The sequence below is a fragment of the Helicoverpa zea genome, chromosome 5, assembly GCF_022581195.2.
Source record: "Helicoverpa zea isolate HzStark_Cry1AcR chromosome 5, ilHelZeax1.1, whole genome shotgun sequence".
In the NCBI taxonomy this organism is placed as follows: Eukaryota; Metazoa; Arthropoda; class Insecta; order Lepidoptera; family Noctuidae; genus Helicoverpa; species Helicoverpa zea.
In genome coordinates, this window is record NC_061456.1 from 9,447,932 (window position 1) to 9,468,187 (window position 20,256).

Below are 20,256 nucleotides of genomic sequence, written 5' to 3' on the forward strand. Positions count from 1 at the left end.
CAGATGCCCTGCGGGGCTTATTGGTATTATTATTATATAACAAGTATTAGTCACGCAAATGCAAAATAAGGAATTACAGAAATCACCCTACCTAAGCTTAGAAGTTACTTATCAGGCTGCAATTACCCCGTCTGAACTTGGAACTTACCTGTTAGGGTGTCGATGATCTTCAACCCGATGCTGCGCCTCGGTGCGGAAGACTCTCGGCTGGTGCGGCGGCGCGGAGTGCGCGTGCGCGGGCGGCGTGGCGGGCGGCGACGCCAGCGACGCCACGCCCGCGGACGACGAGCGGCCGTACGGCATCGGCGGCTTGCCTGCACACGAACATGATAAACTTCTTTATACATGTCTTTATAAGCAGACAAACCTACACACTTCAAGACCAAGTGCCCTGGTAGAAACTTTGTTAAAATAGTACATCAATTCGTTGGTTTACTAAACATAGTTGTGGTTCGACTCATCAAGCTTTTTTGCTTTACAAATTCAAATCGATGGTGTTAAAAACATTAAGCACCTACGAGTCAGTACAAATGGAATGTATAGTTTTTTTTTATTAGCTACGCAATTGCATATACCATTATACAGGTTACCTACATAACCTACAGTAGGTATATCATACAGATTTTAAAAGCATTTAATTGCATCGTACTATAAAAATGTTTGATGACACCCTCTGTCAACATAATATTGTGCACACTAAAAATAAACTGAAAACACTTGAGACTTACTTCCTATGTTATATTAATCCCAAATTATTATTTTTTCATATTTAAATACTAAACATATTGAGGAATATGCAAATTTTCTTACCTGTTCGTATAGCAGACGATATGATATCGCGCGCGGCGCGGCGACGATTTTCCTCCCCAGCTTTCTCCTCAACCAACTTTGCCATCGAGTTCTGTAGACTCCTACGAGTTATGTACCAACATTAGTCATATTATTACAAATATCTTGGCAGGGACATCGCAGCTGCATTCATCACAAATTATGAGAAAACAGCATCCGTCACTGTCAGATAGTAACGTGTTCTTACGTAGCTGTATGCATGTGACGAATATTCGTGTTGATTGTAAACTCAATAGCTTTGATAGTGTTTTGAAGAAAATAAATTCAAATACACATTTCAGAACCTGAAACTATAGTAAGTTCAACTCAGTCGTGCGCGCGGCCCTATGTGTGGGTAACCCTTGTACATATACAGTGACTTTGTGTGCGTGACAAGAGGTACAGTCGGGTACAAATACAGTTATTTAGGGGTTGTATACAGCTGTTTAAAGTACAGTTATTACGTAAATTAGTTTATTTATTTATAATGATTCTGTATCGCTACTTGAAAAATCAAATGATGAATTTTCGGATTCGCTACTTTCACCAATGTTAATTATAAATTCTGACTCCATGTCAAAATGTCTATAGTATTCTTCTTTTTTCTTTTGTACATGTCGACAAGTATTACCCAACATCCCTTCATCAATTTGACTTAAACGTTCATTTATGAGTTTCATTATTTCCGTCTTATTTTGGTCGACATTATGCGAAGCAATATAATTTTTTAAAATTCCCCACACATTTTGTTTCCATTATTATACTAAATTATAGGTCTTTTACATTCTTAGTCCACACATTTATTTATTGTCCGCGTACCCCGAGCTAGAAAATATGTAAGGAGTATTTAATTCATCTTAGATATTTCACTTCATTTATTTCTTAGATACTGTCAATGTCAATTTGAAAAGCCGTATGAGAAAATAATGATAAACTGTAAAATGTAATAATAAAAAGCTTTGAATGTTGTTTCATTTTTTTGAAACGCTACCTGACTCCTTAAAACATTTTCTCCGTGAAGAACTAGACATTTTCGTAAACGACTGTACCCATAACAAAAAGCGATGAGAACACGTCATGCTCGGACGGCGTCACTGTCACACGAATGAAAGTTGTATATTTACAAGCCGACGCACACATAGGGCCGCGCGTAAATCTGAGTTGAACTATCTATAGCAGCATCAAAATATTAAATTTTAAACAACACATAAATTATCTGTCAACGTGCACGCTAAGTCCAGTTTAATATAATTATGTACAATTTATGTATACTTATATAGTTTACTAAAATCGACCTTTAAATACCTACATTTGGTTGCATTTACATTTACATTAGTCGTGGTGGCCTATAGTTCGGCCATTCAGAGAATGCGTTCCTGACACGTCGCGATTGAACTGACGACGTAACTACATTCATTGATTATTGATATAATAATGTTGTTTTAATGCTCCTCAATTGTTAAAACGGTAAACAACCAGCAAAAATATTTTTATCGTAACTGCAACGCCATTGCAAAGTTACGTCGTCAGTTCAATCGCGACGTGTCAGGAACGCATTCTCTGAATGGCCGAACTATAGTGGGTAAAGGACCAATCTCTCAAGTATGAGGGCGCGGGTTCGATCCCAGGTCAGGCAAGTACCAATGCAACTTTTCTAAGTCTGTATGTACTTTCTAAGTATATCTTAGACACCATTGGCTGTGTTTCGGATGGCACGTTAAACTGTAGGTCCCGGCTGTCATTGAACATCCTTGGCAGTCGTTACGGGTAGTCAGAAGCCAGTAAGTCTGACACCAGTCTAACCAAGGGGTATCGGGTTGCCCGGGTAACTGGGTTGAGGAGGTCAGATAGGCAGTCGCTTCTTGTAAAGCACTGGTACTCAGCTGAATCCGGTTAGACTGGAAGCCGACCCCAACATGATTGGGAAAAAGGCTCGGAGGATGATGATTTGGTTGCATTTACAACAACATTGCTTACTAACTTTACATACAAAATTTCACACATTTCATTACAAACATTTTATAAAGATAAACAAACCTTCTAGCATCCTGCAGCAGAACAGCCGGATCAACAGACGTAGAACTGTGCGAGGGCTCGCTCTCCGTCTTTTTGACGCCGCTACGCAGGTTCGACTCCCGTTCAGCCTCAGTGTGGCTCTGGCAAAAGTATACAAACGACGTGTAGCAAATAGCTTTACGTAATTTCGCCATAATAAAAAAAAATATATATTTAAATATAAATATCGATATTATATTTTATAATATTATTCGTTCGTTTATTTCGTTATCGTTAAACACGACCGCCCCATTCGGCGAGCCCCATATATAATGGTGTAATCCTGCCAAAACACTTGACTCGTGGGAGAACATTTTAGTGCTGACGACGCAAGCGCATGCGCCATGGTAAATATAAATGCGTTACTAAGTTTACGCGGCACGTGAGGGAATAATGATGAAAAATAATGGCTTGCCTATATTTTATGAAAGGAACATATTGCAGTTTGTATATATTTTCCGTGCAATATGGATTGCATCACCAACAATATGCTTGTTTTAAAACAAAATCAACATAAAAGTTTGTAGGAACGGGAACATAATACCTATATGTTAATATTATGTAAAGGTAAAAATCTGACAGATGATCCAAACCAGATGTTTCAACCAGAATAAGATAGACATCCAACTTTTATACATAGAAAAGTATATTTCCATCTCATTTAATTCACTTTGATATTTAAATAGACTAACAGTGAATATACGATAAATTACTTATGTATTCAAAACAATATAGGGTGAGTCACTCATATTGTGAACTCTTAGTGCCAATTTCCTGTTATGAATCAATTAATGAGTTATGTTATTCTTTTATTAGCTTACCTGTGATTATAATTAGTGCGAAAATAGATTGGAACTAATAATAAACTGTAGTCACGAGAGATGGTGAATCATTGCAGTCTAAACCTATATAGTTGTCATACATTTTTGACTGTAGTGTCATTTGCTCCTTAAAACACGATGTAGGAGTGTTGTAAAATGGATTGTCGTCATAATTCAACAGTAAAATCCCGTAAATAAGCAGATAATCATAAAACAGCTCATAGGAAACAAGATATATGTAACTGTTTTGAACACTGTTGAGTGATTCACTGAATTGAAAGGTCTTGTTATACGACTGGAGACTGTTTTTAAATCACTGCTATTAGACCAAAACGAATCGTGGAGGGCAATGATAGGACCATGCACAGGACGCTTCAAAAATTTGCCGTAAAGAAAGCTTTTATTTCCTTATATTACCATGTTTGTATGTATATTTGCTTGTCTGTTGTGTGACCTATGTGCATCATAACCGCGAATAAATGCTTGACTTTGAAAATGTAAATAAGCTTGTTTGTTACCTGTGAAGGCTCAATGCCAATCTGTTGTAGTCGGACTGTGCCGTTGTCAGGAGTCTTCGGCTGCAATTCACGGTCTTCACTTTGTGCTTTCGGTTTAGCGATCTTTGATACGACTGTTAACAAATAAATATCATCATTATCATTGTGTTTTTAAAGTCCATTTTGTAATGGCATTCAGTATTGTGTTTGTAAAGGTGGGTGTACCTGGTTTAGATATGTTGCGTTTGATTTCTGGAGCGGTTGTAAGAGAAGCTCTCCTCTCGAACTGATCCTTGAAACTGCCGACATTGCCACCTGCGGATAAAAGAGTATATTTGAATAAATATTGTATTATTAAACTTTTTTGAATAATAGTAGTTATTCTATTGTATTATAAAGAGCAAAGAACAAGGTACCAGAACTAGTGAATAAATAAATTTGAATTGTTTTTCCCTGTTGAAAAGCTACACAATTCCTCAATAACATAGGCTATATTTTATACGGGTGTGGTAAGAAATGTCCCCAGGACGTGGGTGAAACTGCTGGCTTTAGCTAGTATGTATTACATAAAGTATACAATACCTGGTATAGACAGTTTCTTGGGTTTCTGCACCTGGTTGGCAGGCGGCTGTGTGATGGACAGTGACGTCAGCTTGTCCGCGGCCGACGCTACACTGCTTGGCTTCGTGTCTTCTTGTGGCTGTGGACAAATGGCATAGTTTAGTCTTTCCAGCACCACCAACAATCAGTGTATAAGGATTACCTGCGTTTTCCCGTTAATCTAAAAACTCATTACATTATTAAATTTTGTGAAGCTGAACCTTAGTCCGATAAAATATTGAATAAACACTACAAAACCTTTCTAATAGTGATGTCATAGAAAAGAAAGAAGTGGAGGAGAATGATAAAGCAAGCTAACCCCACCACCGTGTAGGTAGGATATGTAACAAGAAGGAAAAATATAAAAAAAATAGTATCTTCTATGCATCATCATCTGTGACACAGACTAACAAAAACAACAATCGATCTGCTACAGTCAATCGATATAAAGAAAACCACATACCTTAACCTCCTCAACTTTCTCCACCGGCTTTTCCTCCACAGTTTTAGTAGGAGAGGTCTTCTTCTTGATAGCCACGCGTGGTTTGGCTGGCTTCTCAACCGGTTCCTCTGGTTTGGGCGGTTCCTTCACTATGTCTTTAGTCAAGTCTCTGACTAACTCCACTGGTGCCGGTTGAATTGTGATCGTGGCTGATGACTTTAGGTTCGGTTGTATTGACTGGAACAGAAAAGTTGGAATGTTGAAAAAAAAATACTATTCCATTCTTTAGTTTAATGTTAAATATTGATTGAAGAACGAATGTGAATCGTGCTGACTCTTAGTTTGAGAGAGAAATTAAAAAATCCGAAATATTTGCTCATCTCAAATGGCAGACTATGTGGTGCTTTAAGTGAATTAACAAAAGTTCTCAATTGTACTGTATGTTTTTAAATTCTTTCAATGACCCTCTTATCTGTTTCGGCAACATAATTGTAAAGTATTTCTTCACGCGTTATTATATTTGTATTTATTATAATTACCGAGTCATCAGCTAGCGGTGGTTCCTCATTGGCCTGTATCTCTGGTGAGCTCTCTTCAGGTAATACCGGCGCTTGCGGCGCAATACTCGCACAACTGGAACAAAACACAAAATATTTAGAAGACCAATTAAAAATACGATCGTGCGAAAAAATACTAGAGGTACATTCTGTTTGAGTACACAATTCCAAGGTTGTGTACTCCGGATCAAAGGATTACGCAGCTAATACTTTCAAAAATCAACAAAAGGATGATTTTTGTTCATTACCATGAGATAAATTGAATATTTTAGAAGCCATTTTTGGTTTCCTAAGACATTTTTTTTATTATAAATCTCGTCCATATTTACAGAGAAAAAAATATGTTGTTCAAAATATTATGTAAATTCACGATGTCATATAAAATCGGAGCAAGCATAATATATGTAAATTATTGTAGAAAACCATTTACCTGGCGACTCTTTCCTTCTTCCTCTGCAGTCCACTAGCCGACATGGCAAGCTCCAGCTTGCGCTTGTTGTCCGACGCCGACACGATCGTACGCGTCGGAGACGGCTTTATCGCGTCTTCACCGCCCTCTGTGAATAATAAATTCAATTTTCGTGTTATACTCTTGTTCGCTTATACTTTTAAATGCAATTTGACAAAAATGAATAAACTCAAAACCTACTGACCGATTTAAAAATATTTTACTGTTGGGAAGTGACACATCCCTGAGTGACACATGCTATATTTTTTATCCAGGTACGGGAAGAAGTTAACCTAATTTTAGTGGATATTTAGTAACTTATTACCTGCAACTAACTCCAGGATTCTCTTTTCAGCGGAGTTGCTGGGCTCAATGTGAGCCATCGACGCTGAGCTTGTGAGGTCTATGCCGCTCTCTTCTGCATCCAGTTCAGCCTGTGAACAAATTAGCTTGTTATAGTAATCATATGGCATCAAAGACATATGTGAGACTTAGGCATAGTAACTGATGGGTGTCTAGACCCCCAGCGGGGCCCACCAGGGCCAAAGCCTGCCTCCAGGAAGGTTTGATATCTTTCCTCATTTGAGGATATTCTTTGACCTTTGAGGGAATGTCCTCAAAGGTCTTCATGACTTCCTGAAGGAGTGTGTCCGTGCTTTTGTAGAGTAGGTAGTCCTCTGTTTGCTTATGGTATACTGCCATATTATCCAGCGATCTCTTTTTACGCTCTGGTCTCCGGATGAAGGTTTTGGCGGCATCTTGTGCTGGGGCTGATGCAGTTGTAGTTGCAGAGGGGCTGGGGGTGGCTGGTTTTGTGGCGGCGTCCGAGGTCGTCGGTGCGCCGTACATTGTGTTGCGTGTGTAATGTGTATTTGTTGTGCGGGATTGTTTGGAAAAGTTATCGCGGCCCTGGTACATAAAGGGATTAAGAAGGAATAGATGGGTTTTAGTCAGTAAGAGTCTGACACTTCCTCACGCTGCTGACCCACAGCGGTAGGGGCCATATGATTTCACAAGAAAAAAATGGGCGTCTAGATATAACCATTATTGCCAAGTTATTGTTTGATTAAGAAGTCTTTTATACCAATCAATACTATACCCCACCCACCACTTTTTATGTATTTTTTCTGTGTACAAGAAGTGGTACAACAAATTCCCCAGCAACACATATCTGTCTATTAAGTTTAAAGAACCAAATTCACACTGAACAAGTCCTATATATGGAAAGTCAATGGAAAAATGTACGTACCTCATTGGGCACCATGACGGAGTTGGAGTTGGAGGGCTGCGCGGGCGCCAGCGACAGCAGCAGGTCCAGCCGCACCGGCGTCTGCGCCGCCAGCGCCTCCGCCTCCTCCAGGCACGACGTGCTGCAGCCCAGGTTCACCCAGCTGCATGGAGGATAACATTTCATTGTTTTGTATAATTTTCTACTTTCAAATTCTATCATTATTTAGCGTATGTTGGTTAACCTGTAATTGGCGACTGTGTAAGTCCTAGTACCTAATAACAGAAATTGTACTTTAAGCTTAATCTACACAGAAGCTCTTGGTAAACCCTTTAATAAATAAATAAACATATGATTTCTTTAAAGATGGATGTTTTAATCGTTAGTTCACTTTTGTCTCCAAAATGGTAGACAGTTTTTTAAACCAACATCTAACATGCATCAGCTTCATCGTCCGAGCCTTTTTCCAACTATGTTGGGGTCGGCTTCCAGTCTAACCAGATGCAGCTGAGTACCAGTGTTTACAAGGAGCGACTGCCCTACCTGACCTCCCCAACCCAGTTACCCGGGCAATCCAATTAGCCCCTTGGGAAGACTAGTTGTCATCTAACATGCAGAGTATTCAAAATTAAAGGCGTTTTGTTTTTCTTAAAAAAAAGTTCGATCCAACACTGAAACTTTGTAAATTGGAAACAACGAGAAACTTGGTAAGAGTTAAGTGTGTGAGAAAGTGAACTTACGGATTATCACAAATGTATGCGATGTCTGCACGTTTCAGCGGATCAACTGTGAGCATGTCCCGAATCAGAGGTGATGCACCTGAAAAATAATAATAATACATCAATTTAACATCCACATACTATATTTAAAGTATATACTTGTATGTAAGTAGTAAAATGTTTCCAGAGAACGCAATTAAACTATACCACTACTACACAACTTCGGGAAGTCGTGAAACAGTTCGTAAACCCTAGTCATGGTCAACGTAACTTATTTTATAGCTTGTTATCCTGCTTGTTATGATAATAATTAGTACGTCAACAAAACCATAAATATTATTATTACACACAGCTTGAAATGCAAATTAATTCTGAGTACATATAGTAATAGATAATACTTACTGGACGGGTTTCTAGGTTCATAATAATCGCCATTGCTAATCTGTCGGACTAGACGTTTGAAGTTGGAGCCATCAAATGGCATAGCTCCGTAGACTAGAGTATATAGAAGCACACCCAGTGACCAGCAATCCACCTGGCAAAATGAGAAGGTAATAATATTAAAAAGCATTACTGCATTACCTTGGATTTTATTAAATTTTGTATAGAAAGGTTCAGGTTCACTCAAGGTTCATAATCAAGAAATAGTTCAGCTAAGATGTAAATACATATTAAGTGATTCTGACTACTATCGTTACTATCTGTATCTGATGAGCAGTACAGCCATAATTATATCTCTTAGATCCACTTGACAACATATTCTTGTCACATATTCTTTATTACCTACATACTTCGGGAGTAATTTGTCATCAAAGCGAAACTAAAAGTATGACCTTTTAGTAGGTCATTGACTCATTCGACTAAAACTATATGAAACACATTATAAGGCAAATTTTTCTTCTTCTTCAAACACTCATTACTTGAAACAATAGAACCATGTTTCTAATTCTATTCATAGTTCAATATAATTTAAATAATTATGCCATTATATCGTACCTCTGGCCCTATGTAAGGCGTTCCTTTGACAATTTCTGGGGACGCGTATAAAGGTGAACCGCAAAACGTGGACAGTAGGGATGTCTCTTTGAAAACATTTGACAGACCAAAGTCAGCAATCTGAAATATATGAAAATCAATTTTAATGTACTTTCTGAATCTGAAAGTACTTTCAGCAGAAATATTTCTTACGGTCAGTTTCTTCATCAAAAGTAAAAGTCAAAGTAATGTCTAAAGTAAAAGTAACGGTCAAATTCGTTTTTTCAAGGCTAAAGTGACAGCAAAACTAATAGAAAAAATGAATTTGACCGTTACTTTAACTTTAGACATTACTTTGACTTTTACTTTGGCTTTAACTTTTGATGAAGAAACTGGCTGTTAGTAGCATATAAATGATATTATACTAACCTTAGCACTACCAGTATCATCTAATAATACATTTTCCAATTTTAAATCTCTATGGCAGATTTTATGTATATGGCAATAATAAACAGCAGTTGCGATCTGTCTGAATAACCTGGAAGATAATCACATTTACAATATCAGAAACGATTATAAATACTTAAAAAATTGTATTTTAATTAAAGTAAAATTATTAAGAACTGAGGTAACAACCAACCTTCTAGCTTCGTCCTCTTGTAATACTTTTTTCTGACTAAGATAATCGTACAGTTCACCGCCCGAGCAGTACTCCATAACTAGGATCATCTTTTCACTGTTTTCAAATACTGAAAGACATGAAACATATTTTAAAGTAAACTGCTGGCATATTTCATCAATGATGTCACGAAAGTCGACTTCTCGTTCAATTGGTCTAAAGAGTACTGTGCTGTAAGATTAGTATAATAGTTTTATCGCATGCCATGTTGTTTTGAACGAACTAAGACGAACGGCAGCCTATGAAATGTAACGACAAAAGGGCCAATACGAGATGATTTGGCACCGATTGATATTGTACTTTATTGTCTTTGTCTTGTTACTGCGGTATTTAGATCGCAATAATACGATGATGCATTGAAAATGTCAGAGAAAATCATGTCGGAATTTATAATGAATGCATTCATGCTGATGTTGTCTCATTACTCATCTAGAACTTCGAATGCCAGTTGAGCAAGGCCCGAATGTAGGTTCAGTAAATGGATTGGCCAAACTACTAGAATTTAAGCGTGATAGGTTCTCATATATCTTGTAGTTCATACCTTCATAAATATGTACAATATTAGGATGTCTAACAGAAGACATAATCTGGACTTCGCGTCGAATGCGAATGAGATCAGCCTCGGACTCGATCTTGCATTTCTTGATGGTTTTGATGGCCACCTCCTGGCCTGTCTTCTTGTTGATACCAAGCTGCACCTTGCCGTATGTGCCTTGACCTAGTTTTCTTACTATGTCGAACCTGAAATATAATATTTCACATGTAAGATGTACTAATATGTTGTTGAACTCACAAAGGGCTGTTTGGACAAACTGACCATATTTCGACACCTCCTACATATATTATCGTAACCAACAAAATGACGATTTTGCTTTTTTTACATAAAACGACTTATTTTTATTTCCATTTATTTATTTTTAAACATATATTTTACATTTTTTAATTTAAATTTTTATAATTAAAAAAAGCAAAATCGTAATTTTGTTGGTTACGATACTATACGTAGGAGGTGTCGATTTATTTTGTTCATAAATGATTTTCCTTATAATAAAAATCAAATTGTTGAGCTCTTCTTTTGTTTATTCCTCAAATCATCGTCCAATATGTATTGACAAATACAAAAGCCATCACAGCTAAAACGGTTCAATTTACTTAAATGATTAGCATGAGGTTTAAACGATAAAGCAAATCGATGCGTCACGGACACGCACACATTCACGATATCAACAGGAAAATTGATGTAAGCGAAAGCGTTTTTCTCAACCTTTCTTCACAAAAATACAAGCGTTTATTATTAATTAACTGTTTTCTCCAGAGCGTCACAGAGGACCTTCTGTTCGTGGCCGGAAAAATAAGAATTTTCAATTCGGCTCAGTACTTTCAGAATCTTTACAAACGATCAAAATCATATGAGTATAACAGAATACTATACATAAGGAAACAACTACATACGTAAGTAAAACGTAATAGAAGTGACTATTTTAAAAAGTGAATCCGGTCGCCTATTTAAAGAATTCTAAATGACTGTTTCAAATGCGGACGAAAGCTATTTTTAGTTTCTTAACTGTTTGTTGGGAAGCGGAAGAACCATAATACTACGTTTAGGGGGATAGTTGATGTTGCAGGAAGTTAAAAGAAAGTTTAAATAAGATTTTTCTTTTGAAATTAAAAAGGACGTAGTGTTTCAGAAAAAGGGTCAGCTCAACCTACAAAGTATAGCGTCATTTTGCCATCTGGCATTTTGAGTCTTGTTGCGTATTGATGAGGACGAAGATTAGCAAAACTATGTTTACTTAGCCTTCTTTCTTCATTCAAGGAACTTCGGAAACCAGCTATGCTCTTTTAACTTAAACCAAAAACATCGATAGCTGCCCACGCGCCGCTCAATGCACGCAATACACGTTTGTTTAGTATTAGTAAGTATAGTAATGCAGAAACATTCAAATGAATCGGCCTCGCGTCGACGAAGACATTCACCCGATGTAGCATTATGTACATATTTTATTCATTATTGAGGAAGTTGCTTTGAATAATGTATGCGCCATAACGTCGGTGCAGAACAGTTACAAAAATATAGGACCTCATGATTCACAACAAATACTAGAAACTTCAAGGAAGCACTTAGCTGATACCAAAACGGTTAAAGTTTTCAACATTAAAGGCTAGAGTCGTCTTAAATTCGAGACATTTACCAAAGCTGCCCATTAAAAGCAGTCTTTAGGACATCTTAAAAGCAAAACGAATATGGTCAAAGTTCTCTTTAAGATAATATTCATGCATGCATTATGTCTATGGAATGATGTAAGAATCAACCTTTACGCCCACAAACTTCCGACGTTTGGCGTGTAGGTGAACAGTCTGACACCCTAAACCCGGTCATTGGTAGGTGACGTGAAGCTGTACCCAAAGCGCGTACACAAAATGTTCCATGTTGAATGCGTTACGTTACTAAAATAATACCAGTGTAAGCATGCATTGACGTAAGGATGGCGATGGCGTATGAACTTTACGTTCTTAGATCTCGGACAAACAAGATTCCGAACACTGTTTAAAATGGGGCATTCGCTATACTAGAATAGGGTTATAGGGCAAGATATTGCGTAATACATATCTGGCTTTTATATTGCGGAAACAATCAATCGAAGGCAACTGCAAATTCCAGGAAGCTATACATCATATTTTCATTGTGTATAACCATTATGTGAGAGATAACTCCGACTACTATTCATCTGGCAATGCGGTTCAAGTAAACAGAGAAATTGCTTACCTTTGTTTGAGCCTCAGCCGGTGGTCGTGCATTCGTACGTCACCGGTGTTCTCAATGCCGTCCATGATGTTGGCGGTACGCTTGCTATCGCCCACCACCATTGTGACTGTAACAAATAAACAATCCACTATCAAGACTGGAATAAAGATTCCGATTAAAATAAATCACACCGCCATCGTCAACTAAATTGTTTAAAGAAGTATACCACACTGCACGATTTTCTGATACTTGTAATCTAGGATATCACTTGGGGAATCTTCATTTTAAAATTAAATAAAAGAAAGAGGAAAAGTTATTTTGGCACTATGTCTAGCGATTATCTGACGAACCACAGGGCATTGTTTGATACAATTTGGGGAAACACCACACAGTCATTTGGAATTCGGAAGAAAGCTTCGGCCAATTAGTCGTTTGGCGAGTCTTCAGCGCGACTGTAGGTGTCGCCACATACATGCCACGCTTGTTTATAAGCTGGCAAAGAGAGTAGTTTTCCCGTCAGCGGGGACCCAGTGATTTATTCATAATGGCAATCTATGCATACTAATAAGCGGATCGGGAAGGGACGCTGTTAAGGTCTAACATCCCATTGACCACTACGATCATTGTTCTAAAGAACGTGATTCACGCCGCAAGTCGTTTGAGTACTCCACGCACGTGCGACGATAGCGCAGCTTTCCATTGAACCAAATGAGAAAGTATTGCATGTTACTTTCTTTATTCCTACATTAAGTACGTATTTTATCATTTTATGTAAAGAGAGCGAAAATCGCGAAGACCAGCAGCGAAATAAATCATGACTAATGAAGAACTCGCAAGAGTGATCAATCAAGATCATTTGAGACATCAGATTGGCTTCCTCATATTCTTGATCGTATTTTTCTAACATTCTACGTTTTTCTGACATCAAACAAACACCGATATATTTAATTCAATGACGAGCAACCATACAGTCATAAATAATTGAGAGAGAAGATTGAGTCTGCAAGTAGAGTTCGCCGCTTAGCTACCGACTAGCGAAACAGTTGTTCATTAATTAAATTATTGCTTTGTAAATATAGTTAATGATACGAATAGCATTATAAATATGCGAATGTCGTAAAGCCACCTACATATTGGGTTGGGCGACGAAAATATCCTGCCACGTACTATAGTAACACCTACTGGTGACTCGAACTTCTTATATTCCGAGGAAATGCCACTCCGGCTGCGTTTCTTGGAACAATACGTGTTGAACATATGCTCAATGTGTTACTATATTAGGTTTTGGCTGACTTGGATAAAAGGCAATGAGAGTTCTAAGCTTATTTTAACCTTGCAGGTACTGTATTCCAATTTCCAGAAAAAGAAGGCACTAATCTGCTCTATTTTACCAAAGTTTGTAGAGTAGACCTGTGTACTGGTTTAAATCTATGTAGGCATAGGTACTGTGGAAATAAACACATATTTCAATATGTTTCCTTGTCGTCGATATTAATAAGGAAATTAACTTTATAATTAATGGCATACAGTTTCCTAGTGCATTAGTAGGAAATCTTAATACAGAACCTAATGGTCTGAAAACGAAGTGTATAACTGACGTTATTTAGTATTGAAATAATTGACGTCATTGTACGCCTACCTACCTATCTAGCATTAGAACAATAAATGGCTAACAATTTCTGCTCTGACGTATTCAGGTGGGTGAATGACACGACCACGAAGAGTCCATGAATAACTATGGGAACCTATTGTGAACTGGGATGAAAAACGTTGATTTCATTAGAGATCTAATAGACACCAAGTTACAAGTTTTTTTAAAGTTCAAGTTTTTTCTGCTGTCCTAATTCAAATATAAAAGTTAAAATAATAATGAATTTTGGCAGGATCATTCGAGTAGAAGTTTTAAAAAAATTCTTGGCTAGGCTATTAAACTAAAAACGAAAGTGTTATGAGGTCAAGGTCTCCTAGATCTTTATTTAGGTTGCAATCCCAGTCATATACAACAGCTAATTCTTTTTTTCAGAGGGCTTCAGTCCCAGGCAGTACCTATCTGTACTAAAATTGCTATCGATAGAAGCCATACTGCTATAAAGTATTGATTTATCACGTTCATGGCCACATACTTAATGTAATTTCGAGGTATCATCGAGTGATATTTTGCATTCACAAAGTCATCAATATTCAAATACCTTCTACTGGTATTAAGGAAAATGAAGATACTAAATGTTATACCTAATGGTATTTTTGTGTTCCGAATAGCGCTGAATATTTCCTGAACAAATCGTGAAAAACTACGACTGTAAATTACAGTGATAGTGACGCATTCCAAAAGATGGTAGTATGGTGTTGAAAAATTATCAGTATCATTATCCAACCTAGCGGTTCATGTATAACACTGTCAAAACAAAGAGGGTGCGTTAACAGCATTAAAAAATTGTTTATTTGTTTGTCAAAGCGGTCCGCCCCAGTCCCTGTGCGTGCTTGTTTTCATTATCAACTCCACAAGTTCACCTCTGTTCACGCGTTGTCCATCACTCATGGATTTCTTACTCTGTTTACAAAGTTAAACTATAAAACTTGAATTCTTGGTCGAGTTTATTTCGACCGAGATAAAACAATTCAATTCTGAAACTATTTGACAATGACTCATCGTTACATCTCGGACATTTTTTTTTCTATTTCTGTCCACCTTGACTATTTCAAAATAATTTTAGTCTCATCTCTTAATAGTCACCGATTCCTTTCAATGAGTGTTAGTCATATTTTTTCCCCATCATACCAAAATGTAGACGCTGTAAAAAGCTCTCATGAAAGGGTCTTGAACTGTCGTAGTCGTTTGTTTTCACGGGTGACCACGTCATCTTTACGTTAAAGTTTTGTCGTATCTAGGCCAGTTACATATAGGTGTCAATGTTTGTCGGTCGGAAACGCCGCGGCCGTCGGGTGGCATTGGCGTTGTATGAGCGTGAACGGTGACGTCCAGAAAAAATGTGGCGCAAGTAGCCAATTAACATGTGGGATAGTGTGGGGCCGGCGTCTCGGCGCCTCTATAAATATCGCAATCCACGTCCGCGCCCTCCCCGCGACCCGAGCACAACCGGCAGCCGCAGCCGCTCCGCCGCCGTCTCCACCCGGCACCGAGGACCGCAATAATAAAGACAACATAAATCCCAATATCAAATCTTGACGTCATAACCTGCTGATGAATCGACCCACGTTCAGTTTTATGACTGAATCCTCCGTTTCAAAAAGCATTTCTAACAAATACGAAACTGGTGAAACCAAAATTTGTATCCATGACTCATAACATTGGTGGTATCGACGAAAAAAAACAGATTTTTGCGATCTCATTTAAATGTGTTCCTGTGGAATTCCTAAACTTGCGCGAGTATTTTCAAAGGCAGAGGATCAAAAAACATAAGACGCAGTATCAAAAGCTAAGCTCGCTGTAAATAATTAATAGCGGACACGACTGCTGTCAAAGCTGATGAATACTTTACACGTTGGCGATCGAACACTGGGCCAAATTAGAGTGTGTGTATCCCGGAAGCATAGTTGGCGGTCCCGGGGCGACTTGCTCCGGCGTCGGCGTCATCAGGCGTGTGTCGAGCGGACACAGAACGGCAAGCGCGGACGCAGCGATCGCGCTATTTTTGTTCACTCAACAGTTGAATAACCTCCAATCAACTATTCGCACTTGCCTACGAGCACGACTGAAACACCAACAATCGCTCATCTAAATGTGACCTTCAATTTGAAGCTATTTTCAGATAACTTTTTTATCAAATAGTATTCAGGTAATTTGAACAGATATTACATTTTAGTAGTAGTTTCACATTATTCAGGGTAAACCCGTATAGACTGTATTCAATATTTCAACACAATCTACATTCCTGAGCTAAACGGAACAGAGCCCCACTTGTACACGAACTTTCATCCATAAAGGCAAACTTCCGCACAATAAAACTTATTTTCAGAGTAACCTAGTTTCAGTTGTCTATCTAAAGTCTGCATACAACTGGGTTTGTAGCTTTAATCATAAGTTACCTGGGAATACAAACACAATGCACAGCTTGCGGGATGGAAATGTTGTATTCTATTTGAAAATTATTCCTAAGTAAACCTTTAGTATTCTAAATAAAAGTAGTTGACACTGTAATGCTATATTATTGATTTCTATAAAGTTTAAATGAATGTGGTGGTAGTATTAAAATCATCATAATATGTCACATAATCCACGTAACTTTTTCGCAAATACATAGGTACGTTGGGATTGTTTCTTGTCTAACCAAACATAGGCGAGTGCAGGTGTTTTATGGAGTAACTGCCTCTGACCCCAGTAACATGCCTTGGTAAAACTGATTTTCAGACAGAAAATCTGACTACACTAACAACTGCATAGGCAGCTAGGACTCACTATTTAACGTGCCTTCCGATCCACCTTCGGTTGACCATTGCAAATAGTTTTTGCATCGATCGCTTATTCGAATATTGTTTAAATAACAAAACATTTCTTACTATCGATGCATCAATAGTTCTAGCGTTAAATTAATCATAATTCATGTATCGACATAATTGAACATAATATTATTTCAACATTTCTTGCCTGTTTCAACAAAATGTGAATACCGTACATTGTTATTGAGTGACATTGGAATTAATCCGAAGGCTGCATTGGAAAACTACTCGGTATTTTAACGAACTTCACGTTAATTACTACATTATAATATAGGCCATACGTTTGAATTCCACAAGGGTCAGTTGACGAAATATAACACAAGGTCTCCAAAGCGAATTCATACGGACTTTCCGCTTGTGATATGTTATGATTCCCTGTGAACAGCATCATACCTACTTAACAATTAGTAAAAGTAGAAAACTCAGGTCTATCAACTTGTATGTGGAACATTTATGTTTTAAGCAGAACACACTGCACAGAGAGTAATTGGAGTAATCTTCGCGAAAGGGGAGGAAGGGTGACTCACTTTGATGGCATATGAAAGCAGAGCGTCTAGTAGACAATTCCGGACCATAAAGACATTATTTATGTCTTTATTATTTATGGAACATAAATTAACTGCAATAAACGCAAACATTACCATTTTATTAGAAACACTGCGCTTTTCGACCAGCTGCTGTTGCAATTCCGACGAATTGAGTATTTATCCAATTTTGCAGAAAAAATAGGAGGAGAAAAACAGAACTAACAGAATCTGCTTGTTACAGTCTTTTATTGCGTTTCAGATAAAGGCATAATTCATAACTTAAGCCATTTGGGGCTATGAAGAGACACAGAAGCAGCACCATTAACGAATCTGAATATAGCGTAGAAGTGTGAAAATATTTTTGTCGTAACTTTATAAATTGGCAGAGTCTAGAACTAGTACCAATGAATGTAGCAAAAATAGAACATAATTCCATACGGCTGACTCAACGTTGTTTTGTCTAAAATCAAAGCTGTTTCGAGGAGTTAAGTGATGTTTGTTTAAGGAATAAGGTAACCAAACAAACCTATTTATTATCTGCCCGTATTTATAAACGGTCGATGCACTCAAAAGCCCTTACAAATTATATCCGGATCAACAAAACCGTGTTTGCTCAGAGCACTCAACTCTTAATTAAATAGGAACATGAGGTCACAACACATAAGTTTACCTATCCTACATCTAATAAATTACGTAGGTATATTTGTGGAAATGAGGTCGATACGATCACATTATGTCCACAGGACTTGGAGGATTCCTAACTTACTTTACCAATCCAGTTGCCATTAACGTAAATACGGCACAGAAACAAGAGTTCCTCTAAATTCTACTTCGCGTTGGCGATTTCCCGGCCATTGCCCCTGGTACACCCACTCTGGGTAAGAGAACTGTTCATGAGATCTTTAACATGTACTGATTCAGGTCAACCCAAGATACAGAGCTGGATTTTTGGGTAGCAACTGAAGAAAATAGATTTTTTGAAGAATCTTGTCCATACTACAACACCTATTTTAAAGTTTTTGCAAGCCACGATGGTTGCTTTGTTAGAATAACAGACTAACGAAAAACCTGGAAACGAGAGGAAGTGTGACAAATGGAGAAGAACATAGGATATCTATTTTTATTCAGGTAGCGGTAAGTACCTTTAGTCAGTCAATACAATAATAACTGCTGATAAATCATGAAACATCAGCTGAAACACTGAACATAGAATCGGCGCAGTAAGGCGCCTGAACGAATTCATGACCAGAAATAGTCTTCATGCGCAGTTTTGCGTCTGTTCTTCTAGTTTACAGCTTCACGCGTATTCGACCACACCAACAACTCGTTATAGTTGGCTAATACTATATGGATTTGGAGTAAGTAGGTATGTATATCCTCCCAAATGACGAGTTTTGACTTCTGATTCGGTAGATCAAGTCTTTGAAATAAAAGTCATCGCGGTGGATGTAAAACAACAAGAATAGAGGCAAGGTCAGACAGACGAACTCATCTCAATTGTCTTGCGATGTTAGTGTAATTTATTAAAACGTAATTATTTTATTTTTATCATTTCAAGTAAGTTCTTCTCTGAGTGAGAAATGGAAGAACCTCAAAATGATGCGATCTACGTGTTTTACCCAGCTTATTCTAATCTGATCAATTGATAGATCCAATAATATTGGACAAAAACGGCTTGATGCTTTCTAGAGTGAAAATAATCACGTTGACCTTAATGGAAGCCTTAGAACGTGACCTTTAGACTTTATAATATACCTGGATAGCTAAGTAAGCGTATGTGTCTACCGAAGCAAGGATCAATGGAGGTTCAAGGTTCACTGAACTACAAATGTCGTTCACACCTAAGTTTAATAAGTCACGTATGTTAAATAAGGGCCCAGAGGGAATAAGAAAATATAGAAACTTAATTATAAAATGTGGACTTTCATTTTTAAAAGTTGAAAAAAGTTGAAAATTATTGTAAGAGTTGGCAATACAGTTGGCTGTAGTAGAAAATCATTTATCGACACATCTGTTATCCCACATGTTCCTAAACATAATAAAGCTCTTTACTGGACTTAATTATACATACTTAAACATACACATTGTCATGTGATTGATATTGATTCAAAAATCTAGAGAGCTAACATCTTGAGACGTTTTCTTTGTTGAGAGTAGGAGGTCATGACCCTGTCACTCTTTTGTATCAATAGTCTGTGGGCATCAGCTGTGTACAGCTGTTCAGTATTTTTGCAAGCCGACCTTGTGCAGCTATTCAGTGGCAATTTTATGAAATGTGTGACTGGCGTGACACAACTGAAAGTCGCCATTAATGTTTCTATCACATCATTATGACACTAGGTCTCATAACATGTTTTGCATCATTCTGTCTTTATTTCTAGTTCAGTTATAGAAATGAGCGTTAGGGCTTATGTGTTATATTTTTTACAAGCAGACCAATTTGAATATGAATTATATATCTGAATAGCATTTTGCAGTGCATTTAAAGTACATACACATCAAATCACAACAAATAAAGAGTAATGTCAATCCTCCAAAAGCAACACTTTAGTTTGGAAGTCGGCCAGATAAACACTATAGGTAGCATGTGGCAATGCCATACATATGAAAAACATTTAATTCATAACTAATAACTTCTTCAGTAGTACATTTATTTAAATTTCATAATTTATTATT

The 20,256-nt window shown here is 37.5% G+C and overlaps 1 protein-coding gene across 3 annotated transcripts in view; it reads right to left on the minus strand.

The window, feature by feature from the left end:
- The window catches only part of LOC124630200, a 34,359-nt gene that overhangs the window by 11,960 nt on the left and 2,143 nt on the right, over positions 1 to 20,256 (minus strand). For all 3 annotated transcript variants that reach the window (XM_047163942.1, XM_047163943.1, XM_047163941.1), the window contains exons 2-19: positions 12,617 to 12,722; positions 10,391 to 10,590; positions 9,811 to 9,919; positions 9,600 to 9,708; positions 9,192 to 9,311; positions 8,598 to 8,730; positions 8,217 to 8,295; positions 7,498 to 7,639; positions 6,574 to 6,682; positions 6,231 to 6,357; positions 5,783 to 5,876; positions 5,265 to 5,480; positions 4,784 to 4,901; positions 4,427 to 4,516; positions 4,223 to 4,335; positions 2,866 to 2,984; positions 811 to 911; positions 149 to 314 (exon numbers count right to left, since the gene is read on the minus strand). In XM_047163942.1, coding sequence (XP_047019898.1) covers positions 149 to 314; positions 811 to 911; positions 2,866 to 2,984; positions 4,223 to 4,335; positions 4,427 to 4,516; positions 4,784 to 4,901; positions 5,265 to 5,480; positions 5,783 to 5,876; positions 6,231 to 6,357; positions 6,574 to 6,682; positions 7,498 to 7,639; positions 8,217 to 8,295; positions 8,598 to 8,730; positions 9,192 to 9,311; positions 9,600 to 9,708; positions 9,811 to 9,919; positions 10,391 to 10,590; positions 12,617 to 12,717 — 2,246 coding nt within the window. In that variant the 5' untranslated portion in view covers positions 12,718 to 12,722. The remainder of the gene's footprint in view (positions 1 to 148; positions 315 to 810; positions 912 to 2,865; positions 2,985 to 4,222; positions 4,336 to 4,426; positions 4,517 to 4,783; positions 4,902 to 5,264; positions 5,481 to 5,782; positions 5,877 to 6,230; positions 6,358 to 6,573; positions 6,683 to 7,497; positions 7,640 to 8,216; positions 8,296 to 8,597; positions 8,731 to 9,191; positions 9,312 to 9,599; positions 9,709 to 9,810; positions 9,920 to 10,390; positions 10,591 to 12,616; positions 12,723 to 20,256) is intronic.